The 21851-nt window shown below is 54.7% G+C and overlaps 1 protein-coding gene across 1 annotated transcript in view; it reads right to left on the minus strand.

The window, feature by feature from the left end:
- The window catches only part of LOC115911036 (collagen alpha-1(I) chain-like), a 93118-nt gene that overhangs the window by 9906 nt on the left and 61361 nt on the right, over window positions 1–21851 (minus strand). The window contains 37 exon segments of the mRNA XM_030961703.1: window positions 90–197; window positions 1411–1464; window positions 1855–1908; window positions 2120–2173; window positions 2945–2998; window positions 3248–3355; window positions 4019–4072; window positions 4432–4539; window positions 5441–5494; window positions 5648–5701; window positions 5902–5955; window positions 6225–6332; window positions 7208–7252; window positions 8024–8068; window positions 8832–8885; window positions 9193–9246; window positions 9419–9472; window positions 9662–9715; window positions 10531–10584; window positions 10860–10904; window positions 11775–11828; window positions 12343–12387; window positions 12587–12640; window positions 12825–12878; window positions 13896–14003; window positions 15296–15349; window positions 15868–15912; window positions 17017–17070; window positions 17570–17614; window positions 17895–17948; window positions 18757–18801; window positions 18898–18951; window positions 19211–19255; window positions 19765–19818; window positions 20026–20070; window positions 20185–20238; window positions 20841–20894. Coding sequence (XP_030817563.1) covers window positions 90–197; window positions 1411–1464; window positions 1855–1908; window positions 2120–2173; window positions 2945–2998; window positions 3248–3355; window positions 4019–4072; window positions 4432–4539; window positions 5441–5494; window positions 5648–5701; window positions 5902–5955; window positions 6225–6332; window positions 7208–7252; window positions 8024–8068; window positions 8832–8885; window positions 9193–9246; window positions 9419–9472; window positions 9662–9715; window positions 10531–10584; window positions 10860–10904; window positions 11775–11828; window positions 12343–12387; window positions 12587–12640; window positions 12825–12878; window positions 13896–14003; window positions 15296–15349; window positions 15868–15912; window positions 17017–17070; window positions 17570–17614; window positions 17895–17948; window positions 18757–18801; window positions 18898–18951; window positions 19211–19255; window positions 19765–19818; window positions 20026–20070; window positions 20185–20238; window positions 20841–20894 — 2187 coding nt within the window.

The raw sequence follows: 21851 nt of genomic DNA on the forward strand, positions 1-21851 counted from the left end.
GAGGCTGGCAGCAGGGGAAGGCACAGCTGGGGCTGTTGTCCCCAGGGAGAGCTGTGCCAAGGATGTCCCCCATGGAGCAGAGGTGTTACCTGCCGGCCTGGCTGGCCCTTGGTGCCCACCACTCCTCTGGCTCCTTCATGCCCGGTGTAGCCCTGGAGCCCAGGGGCACCTGCCAGGCCCTGAGCCCCCCGTGAGCCCTGCAGAGCACAGAGAGGGGGACACTGCTCACCCCTGTCCTCAGCAGGGCCTGAGCAGCTGCCTCTCGAGGGATTTTAGCTGCACTGAGCTTTGCAAATCCACCTGCAGTTTATTCCACAGCAAATCCACCTGCAGTTTATTCTACAGCAAATCCACCTGCAGTTTATTCCACAGCACATCCCCCTGCAGTTTATTCCACAGCAAATCTGCCCCAGTTTATTCCACAGCAAATCCACCTGGAATTTATTCCACAGCACATCCCCCTGCGGTTTATTCCACAGCAAACATGCCCAGAGTTTATTCCACACCATATCCCCCCGCAGTTTATCCCACTGCAAATCTCTCTGCAGTTTATTTCACAGCAAATCTGCCCAGAGTTTATTCCACAGCAAATCCACCTGGAATTCATTCCACAGCAAACCCCCTGGAATTTATTCCACAGCAAATCCCTCTGCAGTTTATTCCACAGCAGATCTCCCTCGAGTTTATTCCACAGCAAATCTGCCCCGAAGTTTATTCCACAGCAAATCCCCCTAAGGTTTATTTCACAGCAAATCCACCCAGAGTTTATTCCAGAGCCTGACCTCTCCCAGCAAATCACCCAAGCTAAGGGCTTGGAGCAACCTGTGGAAGGTGTCCCTGCCCATGGCAGGGGATGGAATCCAAAGAGCTTTGAGATCCCTTCCAAGCCAGTTCTGGGATTCTGGGATTCCATAAGGACATATCTAGCCTGGGCAGAGCAGCACTGCAAGGTGGGAAAACTGGGTGCAGGTGGGATTTATCCTGCAGCTGAGCTCAGGGCATCCACAATACATCTGGGGCTCTCTGCCATGCCCAGAATGCCCATCCTGGGGCACTGGGCAGCTCCTGGAGCCACAGGGACACCTGTGGATCTGCTCCAAGGAAATGCAGAGCCCTGGAGCTGCCTCAGGCACATTGCAGCAGCCCAGTGTTACCTGTGCAACAGCCCTGGCACTTTGGCATGGCTTTTAACAGCTCTATTAAAATTCCTTTCTTAACAGCTCTATTAAAATTCCTTTCTGGAGCTTTTGCTGTGGGAAATCCAAGGAAGCAGTGACTCAGTCCCAGAGCTGGGAGCCATGGCCAGGCTGGCAGAGCTCACTTTGCAGCCACCCCCAGGGTGAGACACATCCCAAAATGCCACCAAACCTCTTTCCCAAGGGAATTTCTGGGGGCAGAGCTGGTACTCACCACTGGGCCGGGCTTGCCACCATCTCCCTTCACTCCATCATCTCCAGCCTGTCCCTGTGGGGGCATGGGGGTTCAGAAAAAGCCCCTCAGCACCGTGTCTTTCACCTCTGAGGGGACTTTGAGCATCCTGTCCCACATCCCACGCTCAGCTGGCCAAGCCAGCCCTGGGAACCATGTGGGAGTGAACAGGATTCAGCAGCAGGAACAGGTTTTCCATGAGGCACCACTGGGTGCTGGAAAGGGTCTGATTTTGGGGGTTTAGGTACCGGGAGTTTGGGGGTTTTAGGGTTCTGGGAATAGTGCTGAGTATGAGGTGTTAAACCCCCTCTTCATTTCTGAGCCCCCTGACCTGGCCAGTGAAGGGGCAATAAATCCTTTGGGTTGTACTGGAAATGGAGAAGCCTTTGGCAATTCCCAGCTCTGTAACATTCCAGGCATCAGTACCTCAAATCCTGCAGCCCCAGCAGGTCCATCCACACCTCGTGGCCCTGGATCTCCCTGGGGAAGGAGGGGAAACAGCTCTGTCCATGGAAAACCCTTCCCTGCCTTGCTGGCTCTGGATCTCAGGGTGTCCCATGGCAGGTCCCCCTGTCACCAGCCTGCCCAGGACATCCAGTGCCAGCACATTCCCACTGGGAGAGCTTGGGAAGAGGCCAGAAAAGGGAGTTTCACCCGGAGATGAAGGGTTGGAGCCATCATCTCTCTGTACCTTCTCTCCCTCGGGACCGTCGAGCCCAGGAGGACCTCGGAGTCCTGTCCCGCCCTGTTCAGGGCACAAGCAGAGGAACACGGGTCACCCAGCCCTGCCAGTCACAGACATGTCCCCTCACCAGGTCTGGGACAGAGATGGGCCCTGCCAGTGCTCCCAGTTACACACATGTCCCCTGGCAGGCTTGTGACAGAGATGGGCCCTGCCAGTGCTCCCAGTCACACAAATGTCCCCTCACCAGGTCTGGGACAGAAATGGAGCTCTGTCAGTGCTCCCAGTCACACAAATATCCCCTGCCCAGTGCTCCCAGTCACAGACATGTCCCCTCACCAGGTCTGGGACAGAGGCAGGCCCCTGCCAGTGCTCCTGGTCACACAAATGTCCCCTCACCAGACCCATGACAGAGAAGGCCCCTGTCCAGTGGCTCCAGTCACACAGATGTCACCTGGCAGGTCTGGGACAGAAATGGGGCCCTGCCCAGTGCTCCCAGTCACACAAATGTCCCCTGTCAGGCCTGAGACAGAGATGGGCCTTGCCAATGCTCCCAGTCACACAAATCTCCTCTCACCAGACCCATGACAAAGATGGGCCCCTCCCAGTGCTCCCAGTCACACAAATGTCTCCTCACCAGGTTAGTGACAGAGATGGCCCCTCCCAGTGCTCCCAGTCACACAAATGTCCCCTCACCAGGTTAGTGACAGAGATGGCCCCTCCCAGTGCTCCCAGTCACATAAATGTCCCCTCCCAGTGCTCCCAGTCACACATATGTCCCCTCACCAGGACTGGGACAGGTTGGAAGGGGAGGGGGGACACGATCTGACTTACAAACCATCCTCTGGCTCCAGCAGGTCCTGCAGCTCCGGGGACCCCGCCCTGGCCCTGGCACACAGAGGCAGACATGTTCCCAGCCTGGCAGGGCTGGAGTTTGTCTGGAGGCAGCATTGCCCCAAAATGCCCCACAAACCCAAACCTTCCTTTTGTGCCAGCAACACCCAGTTTTTGTGTCATGCCTGTGAGACATTAATCTCCCTGATTATGGAGATTTGACAGTTCCTAGGGTTTTCTGCAGCTCCCAGAGCCCAGGGTTTCCACTGGAGGGTGAGGGAGCCCAGCCCCAGCTGTACTTGCCAGCAAACCTTCTCGGCCTTTCTCTCCCTTCTGCCCTTTGCCTCCAGTTTCACCTGTGGCAGCTCCTGGACCAGGAATTCCAGGAGGGCCCCTGGGGCCAGCGTTGCCCTGCTCAGGGATGGAGAAAGTGTCACCACACAGAGGGAAAAGGAACAGCAGTAAATGAGCTTCTGCATGGAGGTGAGCTGTGTCACCCTCTGGCCAGCTGCCACAGAGGGCAGGTCACCCTGGGCTGCTCCTCAGCCATGGGGACACCCCTGTCCTGCTCTGTCCCCACCATGGAGCTGCAGAGGTTTGTCACAGGCATCTTTTATGAAATATCCTTTCCTTAGGATTTTTCTCCTGAGAAGCTGAGAGGCCTCAGGAGCAAAATGTAAACAATGATTATCTGCTGCTGTGGAATGCAACAGGTGGATCTGTGATTGGCACATGTTGATTGTTTCTGATTAATGGCCAATCACAGTCAGCTGGCTCAGACAGAGAGGCCAAGCCACAAGCCTTTGTTATCATTCTTTCTTTTTCTATTCTTAACTAGCCTTCTGATGAAATCCTTTCTTCTATTCTTTTAGTATAGTTTTAATATAATATAGATCATAAAATAATAACTTCTGAATATAATCATAACATAAAATAAAACTTCTGAAACATGGAGTCAGATCCTCATCTCTTCCCTCATCCTAAGAGCCCTGTGAACACGGTCACAGAGGTTGAGCAGGCCAAGGGTGTTCCCGAGGTACTGCAAAGAGGGACAGGGTTAGAGACACCCCTCACCTTCCATCCCCGCAGTCCTGGCTCGCCCGGGTCCCCAGTGTCACCAGTGTCACCCTGCCCGGGGGGAAATGCTCACATCAAACACAGCAGCTGCTCCCCAGCCCCATCCCAGGGCAGGTTAAAAGCTGGGCTTTGATTTCCATGGGCTTTTCCACCCTCCCCTGGCTGGGATTTTGATGCTGGATAAGGCATAGCCTCACCTCCTGTGCTGGGAGATCACCCCAGCTGTGACCCTGCTACCCCAAAAGTGAGGAGGGACAAAGCTGAGCACACCTTGCCCAGCATGGGGACCCCAAAACATAAACCCCCAGTTCCATGGGAGCATCCCAGGCTCTGTGGGGCAAAGCCATGGCATGGGCAGGGTCCAGAGGCAGCACCATTCCCATTCCCTGTGGGGACAGCCCCACACGTACCTCCTTGCCTTGCTTCCCGGGCCGTCCTGGTGGCCCCTCTGTCCCCTTGTCCCCCGGCTCCCCAGGGCTCCCTCTGATGCCTGGAGCTCCACGGGTTCCTGCCTCTCCCTGGACAGGATGAAGATGACCAGGATGATTCCTGGCTGTCTTTTCCAGCTGAGCCTGGCTCTGACCACCATCATTTCCCAATACTGGAATGTCACAAACATATTTTCTGAAAAATCCTCTTGCCAGGATCTTTTCTCCTGAAAAGCTGGGAAGCTTCAGCTTCTCCATGTTTTGCTGCTTTGGAATGTGATTTGGAGAATTGTTTACCCAGCATGTGAAATTTGTTTTTACTTGATGACCAATGACAGCCACCTGTGTCGAGGCTGCGAGCAGTCACAAGATTTTATTATGATTCCATTCCCTTCCTTGCTGGCCTTCTGATGTCTCCTTTCTCTTTCTTTAGTATAGTTTTAGTATAGCATATATAATAGAATATAGAATATAGAATATAATATAAAAATATGATAGATGAGATAAAATATGATCGATGAGATATGAGAATATAATATAATATAATATAATATAATATAATATAATATAATATAATATAATATAATATAATATAATATAATATAATATAATATATATTATAATATAATATATAATATATGTAATATATAATATATTATAATCTCATATCTCACTGATCATATTTTATATATCATCTATAATATTTTTATATTATATATTATGTAATATAAAAATATGATATCAGCCTTCTGAAACATGGAGTCAAGATTCTCATCTCTTCCCTCGTCATGGGACCCACAAACACCACCACACTGGGAAAAACCCAGTTTTCTTATGGAACCTCCCCTGCCATGCCCAGCAACGTCAATCCCCAGGCATGAGGATGCTGGGGAGGGGTTTTCAAACACCTGCCATGGATTCAGGTGCCTGTGTGACCCTGCAGGAGTGGGGTGAGCCCAGCAGCACCCCCAGCAGCACCCCCAGCACCCACCTGCTCACCCTTGGGCCCCAGCTGACCCTCTGCTCCTGGCGGTCCTGGTGGTCCCTGTGGAGGAGAGAAAAGCCCAGCCCTAGCACAGCTCACAGCTTTAACCTTCTGGCTTTTTTGAGGATCAGCAGCCTGTTGGAGCAGGGAACTGGGGAGGGGGAGGCTGGAGCAGCCCCACTGGGGTGGGCACACAGGTGCCAGCTGCTGTACCTGCTCCCCATCCAGCCCGCGGACTCCTGCTGCCCCGGGATGTCCCACCTCGCCCTGCAGAGGACACAAAGGCAGGACAAGCAGCCGTGGTGGTTCTGTCTCTGCAGCTCCCCCGAGATGCACATCCCCATCCCACAGCGATGGGGCCAAGCTGGGAGCAGTGCTGCCCCCCGCCAGCCCCGGGGAGGTCAGTGGGGTGAGCCCGAGGCTCTGGGCAGCTCCTAGGGAAACCAAATCCTCTCCTTTATGCTCACCTTGTCTCCTCTCATCCCTGCAGGTCCTTCACGTCCATTTGGACCTTCCTGGCCCTGAGAACAAACAGCCCACATCAGCAGAGGGGCTTGGCCCGAGCTCAGGAGCCTTTGCAGCTCCCGAGGGGGGTCTGGGATGTCCTGACACACCACATGTGGCCATGGGAAGGGAATCCATGCTCCAGCTCCTCATGCCCCTTGCAACACTTCCCTTTTCCTTCCCTTCCTGCAGGTGCTTCAGGAGGCTCCCCAGAGGTGCAGCTGCAGGAAAACCCCCAATCCCTGTCCTGCTGAGAGGCTCAGGGAGGGCTCCCAGCAGCACTCACCGGGTGGCCAGGTGGGCCAGCAGCCCCAGCTGCTCCAGGAGCGCCCCTTTCTCCTCCTGCACCAGCCTTCCCGGGCATGCCATCCAGGCCTCTTGTGCCAGGAACACCCTGCAAGGCCAGAAAGCCCCTTAGGCCCCCCAAAACACAGCTCTGGGAGGCCTAAGCCAGGGAAAGCCCCATGGCTGATGCAGTTGGGTCACCTCAGGGTCCAAAGGTGCCACCTGCCCCATCCCTGCAGGTGCAGGACACTGCTGTCCCCACACCCCACTTGTCACCAGCCACACACACAGGGTTTGGGGTGTTCCCTGCCCCACAACCACCCCAGGGATGAAAATATCCTGGAGTGGGCAACGATGTCTGTTGAGTTGTATTTTTTTTTTTTCTCTAGGGTCAGGGTTAAATGTGTGAGACAATATTTCTTGTTTGGACTCAGATGTTTATTAGTTCTTATCTATATTATAGTCTCACAAACTGTGTCTTCTACAGTACTTCACTCAAACAAATTAAAAATGGAACTGTATTTCTCTTTCTACAAGGTATTTAAGGGTAAACTGTCTAATTAAGAAATGACATTTAATTTATTTTTACTTTTAACCCAATAACCAACCACCTGTGGCCTGCAATGCAGACTTTATCTAATTACACAATACTACTTAAACTATGAAGAAATGTGAAGAAGCAGGCACAGCCTCTGCCCTAAAACCTCCATCATGCTATATATATATATATCACTATATCCTAAAAATTTAATAAGTTTTCCACCCTGTGATATTACACCCTTCTATTCAAACTCCAGACCCACAATCCCAGTTCTGCCATTCTATTTTGGAAGCTTCTCCATAGCCTCAGGCCAAATGCAGTGTTCTCCTGGGGGTCAGTGCCTGGCAGCACAGACAGTCTGAAATTCTCAGCAACCAGGGTTCCAACAGATTCCCACCCTGTGGGACATCCCCCCAGCCCAGCAAGGTTCACTCTGCACTTACAGGCAGCCCTGGGAGCCCTCGAGGACCTGGGTCACCTGTTCTGCCCTGGGAAAAGAAGGATGTTCAGCAGTGTCCAGTCAGTCAGTCCATGGAACTGGGACCAGGGGGAGGCTTTGCTCAGATTGTTTTGGAATTGTAGCATTCACATTCTCTGAAAAAATTCCTTCACCCAGGATTTTTCTCCTGGGAAGCTGAGAAGCCTCAGAGAAAAGCAAAACAATTCTTATCTCATTTGCTTCTCCTGTGTTGTGCTTATGTGGAATGTGTTTGGAGATTTTTTATCCACAGGTGATTGTTCCATTGGATTCTGCTGTGAGTTGTTTTCACTCTTTGGCCAATCAGGGCCAAGCTGTGTCAGGACTCTGGACAGAGTCAGGAGTTTTCATTATTATCTTTTTAGCCTTCTGTAAGTATCCTTTCTGTAATCTTTGGTATAGTTTAGTATAGTATTATAGTATACTAATATATTTATATTAGTATACTATAATACTTACATTTATATATATATATATATCTTTAATATATTATAGTATTATAAAGTAATAAATGAGCCTTCTGAGAACATGGAGTCAGATTCATCATTCCTCCCTGCCACAGGGGTTCCTGCAAATCCAATATGGGACCATCTGAGCGGTGTCTGTGCTGCATCAGGACAGAGCCCAGGCAGCAGGGAGTGGGAGCAGGGTCCTGCCTGCCCCCATCAAGGGCTGTGGGATGGATCCATGCTGCAGGCAGCACAGGGGGTGTGCTGCAGGTCACACACCCATGCAGAGGGATTGCAGCAGCCAGGAATGCAGGGAGCAAGGAGAGCCCTACCTGGGAGCCTGGAGCACCACGAGGACCAGGAGGACCTGGCAGGGCCTGGGGGACAAGAGCACCATGGGTGACACAGCCCTGGCTGAGCACCCTGCCAATTTAACTGCAAGACTGGCAAAAGTTCTCTATTGTAGCAGCCAAAGTAGCTGCCAATAAAGTCCGGGGTAAGGAAGCAAAAAGGGCCTTTGCATGATATCCACAGATGTTTAATTCAGCTGCATGGTGAGATGGTCAGGGTCCAAAGCCAGCACTCAGGAGGGAGCCCAGGGTTTTGTGTCCCCAGAGGCAGGGGCTGAACAGTGGCATGGGGGCATTGCAATGATGAGGGCCAGAGGGGGAATAGGGAAGAAGTGGCTGAGGGACATAGGAGCAAGGGGAAGGAGCCAATGGGGTCAAACAGCTTTTGAGGGAAGCTTCTTGTGTCTCCCTAACCCAGGGAATGCCTCTCAGGGTCTGCACACCCTGAGATGGTCAGGGTCCAAAGCCAGCACTCAGGGGGGAGCCCGGGGTTTTGTGTCCCCAGAGGGAGGGGCTGATCAGTGCAATAGGGCAGTACAAAGATGAGGGCCAGCGGGAGAATAGGGAGGGAGGGGCTCAGGGACAAAGGAACAAGGGGAAGGAGCCAATGGGGTCAAACAGCTTTTGAGGGAAGCTTTTTGTGTCTCCCTAACCCAGGGAATGCCTCTCAGGGTCTCCACACCCTATGGCAAAGTTTTCCCATTTTCCCCATTCCCAGCCCAGACCAGAGAACTTGTCTGGTGCTTTCCAGGGGCTGGAGCTGCCCAGAACAGCAGCAAGCAGTGCTTACCTTTGGACCAGCTTTTCCTGGAAATCCTGGTGGACCTTGAGCTCCCCTTTCTCCCTGTTAGGAGGCAAGAAAGATTTCCTTTCCTCTGTACTTTTTAATGCAAAAAAATATATTTTTTTAAATTTAAAAAGCTCAACAAAACAAATGAAAAGCAGCTCTTAGAACAATCCAGAGGTGTTTGGGCAGAGGAGGTGCTGGAGTGCCAATGGTTCACCTGCTGTGGGAGGCAGATCCAGCTGTTCTCCTCCCACCATGGCTGCTGGAGACTGTGGACACCTCCAGACCCATCCACTGGCTTCAAAACTCATCCCCAACAATGCTTCCAATGCTCCCAGTGCTGGAGGGGGTGTCCCATCCCTACCTTGTCTCCCCTGCGTCCCAACCTCCCACGGTCTCCAGCAGGTCCTGGGTAGCCCTGGGAAGAGCTTGGGGTTAGGAGGCACCTGGGGCTGCCTGGCATTGCTGTGTTTTTGGGAGAAGGTGGCTGAGGGAAAGGCAGGAGCCCTGGGAGGGTGGGGAGTGCCCAGCTGGAGGCTGCTGCAGCCTCCTCCCAGTCCAGCCCCTGCCATGTGCCCTCCATCACTTACATAGGTGCCCACAGGTCCTTGTGGCCCCTCCAAGCCCGGCTTCCCAGGCAGCCCCTGGCAGGCAAAACAAGGGAATCAGCAAACCCCCACTCGTGGGATGCAGTCAGGCCCGCTCCCTTCCTCAGTGATCCCACAGGATCCCCTGGGCTGAGTCCATGGGATCCCCCCAGAGCAGCTCAGAGCCTCTGGGGGCTGTGCAGCGCCATCACTGCCCCAACCAGCCCCCCAAACCCCAGCTCTCACCTTTGGGCCCAAGCAGCCCGGGTCTCCATCAGGTCCAGGCTTTCCTGGAGAGCCCTTTGGGGTTATTGGGGAGGAGGTGTCAGTCAGAGGCTGAGAGGAGCTGAGCCCCCACTGCTGCCCCTGAACTCGTGGGGCCAACAGGGTCACAGGAGGCAAACTGGGCCATTGTGCCTGGTCCTGGTGGCTCCTGCAGGCCAGCACCATGGCTGGCAGGGCTGCCACCAGGGCAGGTGACAATCCTTGCTCTCAACATCACCGCCAAGCCCAGCTGAGTGCAAGCTCTCAAGGAGGAGCTGCTCCAGCTGCAGGAGCTGTTCCAGGTCTCCATCCCAGGTCACTGAGCTGGAAGGGACTGAAGGGATCCCCCAGCCCAGCCCCTGTCCCTGCCCAGGCCCCCCACAACCCCACCCTGTCCATCCCTGGCAGCGCTGTCCAAAGGCTCCTGGAGCTCTGGCAGCCTCGGGGCCGTGCCCATTCCCTGGGCAGCCTGGGCAGTGCCAGCACCCTCCCCCTGAACCTGTGCCACCCTCTGCCACTGAGATCTCCTCCCTGCACCCAGAGCCAGCTCCTGCTCAGCCATGGACGGTTTCCCTGAGCTGCCATTCCCCATGGACACCCTGCCAGGCTCAGGAAGGCAGCACAGTTCCTGGAGCAGGCCGATTCCTTGGGGGAATGATGCTGCTCTTCCCTACCCCCAGTTATTTCCACCACTGAGACTTTTTAATGTCTTTTATCAACCAGCTAAGATCAGGTTCTCCAGATGCCCTGATTCCCAAGTCTCTCATTCCCCACCAGCAGCACCAGCCCCACTGACATCCCACCTAGAAAAACACACAGTTCATGCAGAGGAACATTTCTTTTTTCCTTACTATGGATCCAGAAGTTCCAGCGTGCCCACGGCCCCCTGGCAAACCAGCAAATCCCTGGAGGAAAGGAGCAGAGGAACCATGGAGGGAGATAAATATATGATATCCTGCAGAAGGGAAAACCTGCTGCCAGCCCAAGTCTTGCTGCTGGATATGTTCAGGCTAGCAGTGCCAGGGGTGGGAAATCCCCCTGTCCTGCTCCCAATCCTTCCCCCCTCAGCAGGATTCCAGAGGAGCACCCCCCAGCTGCCCATGGACATGCTTTGGAAGCACATTCCCAAAGGGATAAAGCTCAGCAGAGGGATGGAAGGGCAGAAATCAGCTCTACTCACCAGGGGTCCCCTCCTGCCTGGGCTGCCCACGATCCCTGGGGGGCCCTGCAGGAGAAGGATGAGGATGAGGATGGAGAAGTAGAACAGCATCTCCCAGTCCCCATCATGGCAAAGTCCATGGTATCAGGTGTTGTCCCACATGGTCATGGATGGAAGGTTGGGAGGTGTCCCCATTGATGATATCAGGTCTTGTCCCACAGAGTCACAAGGATGGAGGTTGGGAATTGACCCCATTGATGGTATCAAGGTCTTACGCCCACATGGCCACGGGATGGGAAGTTGGGAAGTGACCCCACTGATGGCATCAAGGTCTTATCCCACATGGCCACGGGCTGGGAAGTTGGGAAGTGACCCCATTGATGGTATCAAGGTCTTATCCCACATGGCCACGGGATGGGAAGTTGGGAAGTGACCCCACTGATGGCATCAAGGTCTTGTCCCACATGGTCACAGGGATGGGAAGTTGGGAATTGACCCCACTGATGGTATCAGGTCTTGTCCCACACAGTCACAAGGATGGAGGTTGGGAATTGACCCCACCGATGGTATCAAGGTCTTGTCCCACATGGCCATGGGATGGGAGGTTGGGAAGTGCTCCCACTGATGGCATCAAGGTCTTCTCCCATTCAGTCACAGGGATGGGAGGTTGAGAAGTGTCCCCATTGAAGGTATCAGGTCTTGTCTCACATGGCCATGGGATGGGAGGTTGGGCAGTGACCCCAGTGATGGTATCAGTTCTTGTCCCACATGACCACAAGGATGGGAGGGTGGGAAGTGTCCCCAGTGATGGTGCCAGGTCTTGTCCCACACAGTCACAGGGATGGGAGGTTGGGGGGTGTCCCCATGGGCTCAGCCGCCCCTGCCCACCCCTGCCAGCCCCCTGTCCCCAGGCAAGTACAGATGTAGGATGGGAACCTGTGTACCAGGCTTTCCTTCTGCGCCCTCCGCTCCCGGCGCGCCCCGCGAGCCCTGCAGGGAGAGTTTGCCTCAGGGTGGCCCCACAAGGGCTCCTGCAGCCCCAGAGCCTCCCCTCAGGGTGACAGTGGGGGACATCAGCTGTGGATTCCTCAGTGCACAGCTCATCCCACAGTTCCAGCAGCTCCTCCCTGCTCCATCCCACCATGGGATGGGAAATAACATCCATGTGGGAGGGGAGCTGTTCCCACCAGCAACACCTCAGCTGGGTTTTCCCTCCTCCTGCCCCAGCTATTTATTCCTGGCTCCTTCACCAGCCTCAGCTCCGAATAACAGAGCTTCCTTATAAAGTTCTTTCCTGGAATTTTCTGTGCTCAGCGTTCTGGAGGAAGTCGGGGTGTTGAGCAGGTGGTTTGTCAAAATGCAGCGTGCCACAGCCTGAGCTGTTCACCCCCAACTTTTCCTGCTCAAATTCCTGACCCTCTGGTCTGGCCCCATCCCAGGATGCTGCTCCCATGTCCCAGAGGTCCCCGTGGCAGCACAGGGATGTGGGATATCCTCTACTTACAGGTGGTCCAGGCACTCCAACCAGCCCACGCTGCCCCACACGGCCCTGCAAAACACCAGGAATCACCAAACCATCCCTCTGCCAGCAGCAAGGCTGCACATTTGGGGGAAAATCTTGTGCCTGAAGGAAGTGCTCTGCCCCAGCACATCCCAAACCAAACAAGGGATGTTTCAATCCAGGCTTGTTTCAATCCCCCACAGCCAAAGCTGCTCCAAGATCCAAATTCCAGCACCCCATCAATTACCCGGGCTCCCCGTGGTCCTGGGGTCCCCTTGGGGCCATCAGGTCCTTGGCATCCCTAAAATCCACACAAAGGAAAACACAGACATTGCAAATTTACAGGGGCAGGGCAGGGGAGGGGGCCAAGAGGCTGGAGCCCCCCCAGGATGGCGCCCCTGGGAGCCTGGCAGGGTGGGCACATCCCTGTTTGCCCTGCAAGGCAGTGGGCAGCCCCTGGGAAAGCAGCAAATCCTGGCACTGACCTTGGGGCCCTCGCTGCTGTTTAGCCCTGCAGGGCCAATCTGACCTTCTTCCCCCTGCCAGGAGAGAGGGGAGGAATCATCCAGGGAAAACACAGCCCCAGGTCCCGGGGGAGTCACCAGCCTGCTGCTGGTGTAGGGAAAAACACTGCCAGTGTGAGCAGAGGTGACATCAATAATGGCACCAGCTGAGCTCTGGTGGGAATGGGGACTTCCCCCATGCCCCAGGGCTAAAAACCAGGCAGAAAGAAAAATCTCAGCAGTTTGGTTGAAGATATCTTTGTTTCCTGGTGGACAAATTAAAGGCAATTCCAAGGAGTGCTGTGCCAAGGCTGCTCCCTGCTCCAGCCCAGCAGCACTGCCTGGGAGGGGGGACAAGGCAGGGGAGGATTCCTGCTCCATCCCCAGCTCCTGGAGAGGTGGGAGGAGCTGTTACTCATCCTGGAGAGCCAAAGAGCAGATCCAGGAAGGTATCCCAAAAGCTCTGGGAGTGGGAGGGCAGCCCCTGCAGACTGGAAAGGTGGCTCGGGAAGTAATCCTCATTTTCCTGAGAAGCTGGGAATCTCTAGGGATCAGCAGCCAGCCTCAAACACGGGGCTGGAGGTGGATTCAGCTCCCTCAGAGCACACACTGCAGGAAGAACATCCCCAAAGCCCTTCAGGCTGCCAGCAGAGGCTCCAGGAGCCTGGCAGGAGTCAGAAAGGGGCACAAAACGAGCAATCCATGAACATTCTTCTCCCAAAAGCTGCAAAGGAGCTGACCCAGAGCGGGGACTCTGGGATCCTGCAGAGCTGCTGGGGAGGGCTGGCAATCCTGTGCCTGAGGCTGCTCTGGCATCAGTGAACCCAGCAGAGAATTTTGGGGTGAAGAGGTGTGGAGCAGGCAGGGCACAGCTCCGTTTGCAGCCCCAAGGTTGGGGCTCTGTGCCAAGCTCCCCAGTGCTGTTAAAGGGATCCCTTAGGAGAGATCCCATAAATCAGCACTGCCTGCCCCCCTCAGGGCTGTCCCCACACTGTGACACAGGTCACACCTGTGCTCCCCCCTATGACACTCCATTCCAGCAGTGGCACTCACGTCTGGTCCCCGTGGCCCTGCAGCCCCTCGGGGGCCAGGGAAGCCCTGCAAGCCCCCCTGGCCCCGGGCTCCTGGAGGGCCTTTTGCTCCTTGTGCTCCTCGTGGGCCCTTGGAGGAACAAAACACAGAATGTCACAAAGCAGGGACAGCAATGTCACACAATCAGGGCTGCCTGATCCACAGGCAGGAATTCCCTGGAGAACCCATCACTGGCATGGGGAGCACCCCAAACCTCCCCCCACAGCATCCTTGGGCCACCAGAATGGGGAAATTCATTGTTGAAACAGCCAAAGTGAGATGGAGCAGAGAAGGATGGATCAGGTGGTGGGATCAGCACAGAATGAGCTGCCTGGCTGTCACAGACCCCAAAACCCAGCAGGGCCCTGTCACAGACATATTTTCTGAAAAATCCTCTTGTTAGGATCCTTTTCTCCTGAGAAGCTGAGAGGTCTCAGGAACAAAATGTAAACAACGATTGTCTGCTGCTGTGGAATGCAACAGGTGCATCTCTGATTGGTCTCATGTGGTTGTTTCTAATTAATGGCCAATCACAGCCCAGCTGGCTTGGACTCTCTGGTCAGTCACAAGATTTTATCATTCCATTCCTTTCCTTTCAAGCCTTCTGATGAAATCTTCTATTCTTTTAGTATAGTTTTAATATAATATATATATAATAAAATAATAAGTCAGCCTTCTAAAACATAGAGTCAAAATTCTCGTCTCTTCTCTTGTCCTGAAACCCCTGTGAACAACACCACAGGTGACACTTCTGGATTGGTTTGGAGTAGAAACAGACTGTCTAACATAGGTGATAGGTATTGGAAAATTATTGTAAATAAAGTACAGGTAGTTCTTAGTATAAAAAGATAACACTGCCCTGCGGGTGGTCAGTGTGCCATGGACCAACATTTTCTATTCCTTTCAAGCCTTCTGATGAAATCCTTGCTTCTATTCTTTGAGTAGAGTTTTAGTATATCATTTTCTTTTAATATAATATATATCATAAAATAACAAATCAGCCTTCTGAAACATGGAGTCAAGATTCTCATCTCTTCCCTTGTCGGGGTTGCCTGCAAATTCAGCAGGGCCCAGGGTCCTTGGGCAGCCACAGCCACGCACAGCTGGGTAAAGCACATCCGAGCAACAGAGGGAGCAGCTCCAGGAGCTGTGCCCATTCCCTGGGCAGCCTGGGCAGTGCCAGCACCCTCTGGGGGAAGAACCTTGCCCTGAGCTCAGCCTGAGCTGCCCTGGCCCAGCCCCAGCCGTGCCCTGGCTCCTGTCCCTGTCCCAGAGTGCAGAGGGGTCTCATTCCAGCACCCAGCCCCTCCATGTCCCCTCCCCAGGGTGAGCAGGGACCTCCAGGTGGCATTTGGAGGCACCACAGCCTTGGGAATCAGTACCTTGCCTCCTTTGGCTCCCAAATCTCCCTTGGCTCCACTGGGACCTCGGCAGCCCTGCAAGAGCAGCAGCAATGGGGTTACAGTGAGAAACCCCTGGTGCAAGCTGTGCCTGATCCTGGCTCCAAATAAAGGGAATTGTGCCCTGCTCCAGTCAGGGCTTTCCTCTGGATGGACCCCTCTGAGCTGGGAGCAGGGACCTGCTGGATCTGCCTCCAGGGCTTTTGGGTTCAATCCCCACCAAACGAAGCCCAGCAGCCCATGCCAGTGCCAGGGCCAGCTCCCAGCACCTCTGGCACCACCCACACAATGCCAAGTGTTTTATCCTCACTGCTGTGTCCCTTAACTCAGGCCAAAGCATTCCCACTTCCCTGAGCTCCCAAAGGCTCAGGGCACTCCCAAGGCTGAAAATTCCAGCAAAAGGAGCCCAAGCTCAGCTCTGCCTCCCCAAACAGCTCCAGCTGGCACCTACTCATACACCAAATCCAGGCACACATAAAGAGCACAGAGCCGCAGCTTTGGGCTGCTCTGCCACAGCTCTCCTGCCTCCAAATCCCATGGATGCCATCACTCACCTGCTCTCCTTGGGTGCCTTTTGCACCTGGCAGGCCAAGAAAACCCTTCAGAGAGAGACAGAGAATGCAAGTTAAAAAAAAAAAACACAAAGGGAAGTATTGCATGTACTGCTGGAGGTGACAATCCACCCAGAGCACAGGGATGGCATGCGGCTGGGAAATGGGGGCACCACTTTGGCACTGCAGGGCTGCTGCTGAGATGCCCCAGTGGGATTTGTTCCCCAAAAAGGGACCAGAAGAGCCACAAACCCTCCCAAGGCTGCCCCTAAGCTGAGGGTGAGGTCCTTGTTCGACCCCCACACCCCACCCCTCATCCCATTCCAAGCTCTTAGCTCCCAGTTCTCAGCTCTGTGGGTTGGGGTCCCAGGACACAGACAGGGACACCTGGGCCAGGCAGGAGGAAGGTCAGGCTGTCCCAAGCCTCTAGAGCACCCAAACCCTTTGGGAAAAGGCTGCCCCAGGTAAGGGATCAGCAGGGCTGGGACATCTCTGCTGATAAATCCGCAGGGAAAGAATAAAAACAGAGGTGCCTGAAAGCAGGAGGGGCAGAGGAGCTTTGGGGATGAGGACAGTGGCATCTCCAGCAGCCCTGTGGGAAGCTGGGGAACCAGGGCATTCCCTGCAGGATTCTGTGGGGCTGCAGGGGAGGATGAGTGTGGCCACAGCTCTTCTCACAAAGAGCAGCAGGCACAACTTCCCAGGGATTTTTCCTTGGGTGAAGGCAGTGAGAAGCACAGAGAGAAGAAGAGAAAGCAATTCTTATCTCTATTCACTGCTCCTGTTTTTGCACATGTGGAAAGTGTTATGGAGATTGTTAACTGAAAATGATTTGGTTAATTGGACACCAATGAAAGTTGTTTTGAGTGATTGGCCAATCACTCAAAGCTGTGTCCTGGCTGTCTCAGACAGCCACAGGTTTTCTGTAGTAAAGTTTTGAATACAGGAATAGAATAGAATAGAATAGAATAGAATAGAATAGAATAGAATAGAATAGAATAGAATAGAATAGAATAGAATAGAATAGAATAGAATAGAATTCGGCCTTCTGAATCGTGGAGTCAGAGCACATGATTCCCTGGCTGGGGGATCTCCTGTTTCTGCTACAGATGAGAGCACCCCACATCCAGGCACCCCCTTCCCATCACTTACCCCAGGGCCTTGCTGTCCCAGCTGTCCCCTCACCCCAGGGGCACCAGCTGTACCCTGCAAGAGGAATCCTGGAATCACAGACTGTCCTGAGCTGGGAGAGACCCAGCAGGATCCCCCAGCCCAGCCTCTGTCCCTGCCCAAACCCCCAGCAACCCCACCCTGTCCATCCCTGGCAGCGCTGTCCAAAGGCTCCTGGAGCTCTGGCAGCCTCGGGGCCGTGCCCATTCCCTGGGCAGCCTGGGCAGTGCCAGCACCCTCTGGGGGAAGAACCTTGCCCTGAGCTCAGCCTGAGCTGCCCTGGCCCAGCCCCAGCCATGCCCTGGCTCCTGTCCCTGTCCCAGAGGGAAGAGGGCTCTCATCAGAGCACCCAGCCCCTCCATGTCCCCTCCCCAGGGTGACCAGGTGGCATTTGGGAGCTCAGCTGGAAGTGCTGCCCCTTCTCCCCTCCAAAAACATGGACAGGGACCCCCTCAACCCCACATGTCAGGTTCTTCCAGGGAAATCCCTCCCACCTGGGCTTCATCCCCATCAAGGTCCCAAAAAATGCTCTTACTGTGTCTCCTTTGGGACCAGAGGATCCCTCCAGCCCTGCTGGACCCTGGGAAAAGCAAAGGCAGGAGGATGTTGGGAGAACAGGGATGTGGCTCCCTGTCCTGCTCTGGGGATGAGACCCCAGCCCGCAGGAAGGTGCCTCACACCTCAGGGACAATGTCCTCACCCAGGGGACACAGCCCTTCCCACCCACCCACTCCCGGGGGCCACAAGGACCCCCAAGGTCAAGGATTTCCCATCCACTGCCCAAATACATGGGGGACAAACCCCAGCAGCTCCTGGAAGAGAACTGGCGGGATGCAGCCAGCCAGGACAGCCCCACTCACCTGAGAGCCCCTGGGGCCGGGGGGGCCACGCCTGCCCTGCAAGCCCTGGGGTCCCTGCACAGGGGGGACAGGGAGCTGCCATTAGGATCAAACCCTCTCCTGGGAATTCCCAGCCTCTGAGGAGCTCCAGAGTTCCCACTTATGGCACACGAAGGGCTACAGAAAGGATTCCTCCCCTGAGCCAGCCCCTGCAGCTTTTGGGGTGGCTTGGGATCACATCCCAGCTGGAGGAGACCACTCCAGGCTGGGTGAGCCTGGAACACCCCACCCCAGGACACCCCATCCCTTGACACCCCACCCTGGGACACCCCATCCTGGGACACACCCCATCCCTTGACACCCATCCCTGGACACCCCATCCCATCCCGGGACATGTATCCCAGGACACCCGCCCTGGGACAGCCCATCCCTGGGACACCACATCCCAGGACACTCCACCCCATCCCACCCTGGGACAGCCCATCCTGGGACACTCACCCTGGGACACCCCATCCCAGGATGCCCATCCTGGAACACCCACCCCTGGACACCCATCCCAGGACATCCACCAGGGACACCCCATCCTGGGATACCACACCCTGGGACACCCCATCCCTGGACACTTCCTCCTGGGACACCCCATGCCAAGACATCCCCCCCGGGACACCCCACCCTGGGACACTCCACGCCATCCCACCCCGAGACACCCATCCCAGGACACCCACCATGGGACACCCCATCCTGGGATATCCCATCCCATCCCATCCCATCCCATTTCATCCTATCCCATGGAACCCATCCCATCCCATGGATCCCATCCCATCTCATGGATCCCATCCCATCTCATCCCATCCCATGCCATCCCATGCCAGGGATCCCCTACCTTGGGGCCGCGGGGCCCAGCCATCCCAGGAGGGCCCAATTCCCCCTGTGGAGAGAGCAGAGCAGGGCAGGGCAGGGGTGGGGTGAGAGCAGCGACCCCAAAACCCCAAACAACAAAGGGTGGGCAGTGGGGCTCACCCACCTGAGAGCCATTGATGCCTCTGCACCCCACGGGTCCCGGCTGGCCGGGCTCTCCCTGCAAGGCAAGACCTGCTCAGCCCCTCAGGGGAGGTGGGACAGGGGCTCCTGAGCATCCTGGGGATGCTGTGGGGGGGTTACTGGTGAGCTTTAACACCACAGCTCCTTTTGGAATCCTCCCCCCACTAGCAGGGATGGTTTTAACCAAATGCAGCATTTTTAGGTGTAAATTAGAAAAAGGGAGGAACAGAGTGTCACTCTGGGCAGCAGCAGCTCCACTGCCTGAAATTCCATCTGTATCAAACCCTGAGACTCACCATGGGACCAGCAGGGCCTGGGGCACCCACTGAGCCACCTTCTCCCTGCAGCAGGAGAGAAAAAAATGCCATTTTTCACTTTGATTCTCTCCTTCAGCCCAAATCCCCCTTTTTCTTCACATCATTTTCACATTCCTTCACATCAGCTGCTTGATGCCCCCTCGGACATTTGCTGACCAACCCCAGCTCCCTTTCCTGCTGGAGAATCCATCCATTCACCACCAAACCACTTCAGTTTTCCTTTCAAATCCTTTTCCAGCCCTTTCCTGGCCAGGATGTCCCCCAGTTATGTGGGAGCCCTGAGCTGTCCATCTGCTGAGAGCAGCCTGGGATTCATCTCATCTGGAGGTGGCCACCTAAAATAAATCGCAGTGTGCTCTGGAAGAGCTCATTTCTCTTCATTTCTCCTCGTTCCCAGCCAGAACAGGGATGGGAAATGCTAGAGGCAATGCCCAACGTGCCTGGATGCAAATCCCTGCTCAGAGCCCTCTTCCCAGAGGAATCCTCAGCTCCTGCAGCCCTTTGGGTGGCCCAGAGAAGGGAAATGCACTCACCTCTGGCCCTGCAGGGCCCTGCAAGCCCATGGCACCCTTCAGCCCCGCCAGCCCCTGGGAGAGAAGCCAGGAATGAGGTGGCAGCACCCTGAGGTGACACTGCCTTTGTCACCTCCCTCGCAGCAGGGGCAGGGACACCACAGAGACCACCAGGGCTTTGTGAAAGGCAGGAGAGCGTGGGGACATCACATAGAGGGACAGGAGCCAGCAAAGGGCATGGAGGGAAGGGTGTGGACACCTCCAGCTCCCCAGGTGACTCACCTGGAGCCCTGCAGGACCTGGCAGCCCATTCTCTCCCTTCACCCCCTGGAAAAGCCAAGAGCAGCCTGAGTGATGGAGGAGAGCAGGACCTGGGGCAGGGAAGGAGAGAGCCCTGCCCACCCTGGCAGGGCTGTGAGGGGCAGGGACAGCCACCCTCACCTTCACTCCCTTCTCTCCTTTGTCCCCAGCTGGTCCAGGGTCCCCCAAGAAACCCTGAAATGGAACAGGGATGAAATGGGAACAAGGATGAGCCTCACCTGGAGCCATACCACGAGGCTGCTGTGCCTCAAAGGGCACAGTTAGGGTGGGACAGGAGGATAGGGACCCTCAAGGTTGTGCTACATGGGGCAAAGCCTGGCTGCTGGTGCCCAGCATGGTGTCACCTCCCTGCAGCTCCTGGTGTCACCCACTGCAGTGACACAGGGCTGGCACAGGGCTCTGCACAGGCAGGAGGGCACAAAGTGTGGCCCAGAACAGGGGTCTGATAGCCCACGTGGGACTGCTGCTGCAAAAAGAAGAAATTAGGTCTTAAACCTGCCAGGATGATCAGACCTTGGATGAGCCCAAAAGGAGCTTTAAAAATGCTGGCCTGAAGAAGACTAAGTGATGGGAAAAATAAAAAAAATTAAAGGGTGACAAACCACCAGCATTCTCTGTTTTATGGACATTTTCCATCCTGGCTGCCAAAGCCCTGGATGAGCCTGGGGAGGAGCAGTGCTGGTCCCAGGGGAACCAGTATGGAAGGAGTTGGGTTTGGCACTGCTGGGGCTGGCACCTCATGGTGCCCATGGCTGTGCAAGCCAGAGCCAACTCACCTCTTCTCCCTTGTCCCCTGCCAGCCCACGGTCACCCTGGAAGCCCTGGAGGCCCTGGGAAGAGGGAGGAAGGAGCAGGGCAGGCACTGAGGGGCTGCCACCCGTGCCCACCCTGCTCCCCACCCTGTAAGTGTGGCATTCACATTCTCTGATAAAATCCCTTCACCCAGGGTTTTTCTCCTGGGAAGCTGAGAAGCCTCAGAGAAAAGGAAAACAATTCTTATCTCATTTGCTTCTCCTGTGTTGTGCTCATGTGGAATGTGTTTGGAGATTGTTTACCCACAGGTGATTGTTCCATTGGATTCTGCTGGGAGTTGTTTTCACTCTTTGGCCAATCAGGGCCAAGCTGTGTCAGGACTCTGGAGAGAGTCACAAGTTTTCATTATTATCTTTTTAGCCTACAGTATCTTTTCTGTATTCTTTAGTATAGTATAGCATTCTTTAATATAATATAGTATGATAAAGTAATAAATTTGCCTTGTGAGAACATGGAGTCAGATTCATCATTCCTTCAGCCTTCTGTAAGTATCATTTCTGTATTCTTTAGTATAATTTTGTTTTGTATTCTTTAATATAATATAGTATCATAAGTAATAAATTAGCCTTCTGAGCACATGGAGTCAGATTCATCATTCCTGCCTTCATCAGGGCATCCCTGCAAGTACAACAGGTGAGAGCCCCAGACTTTGCAGCACCCTGCAGTCCCTGGCCTCTAAATCCCCTGAGCAAGCTGCCAAGCCCAGGGGCACTGCCTGTGTTCCCCAGGGGTCTGAACAAGGGCAGGGACCAAGGAACCAGAATCCTGGATTGGACACTCTCCAGGCATTCTGGAATTAACTCTCATTTCCTGATCACCCTCCCAATTTTGAGCCCTCAAGGCCTCAGAGCACGCTGGTCTAGTGGAAGGTGTCCCTGCCCATGGTATGAGGTGCAATGAGATGATTTTTAATGTCCCTTCTCACCCAAGCCATTCCAGGATGTGCAGTTATTTCCCATGAGGAGCTCCAGGTG

This window comes from Camarhynchus parvulus, chromosome 17, assembly GCF_901933205.1.
Source record: "Camarhynchus parvulus chromosome 17, STF_HiC, whole genome shotgun sequence".
Classification (NCBI taxonomy): Eukaryota; Metazoa; Chordata; class Aves; order Passeriformes; family Thraupidae; genus Camarhynchus; species Camarhynchus parvulus.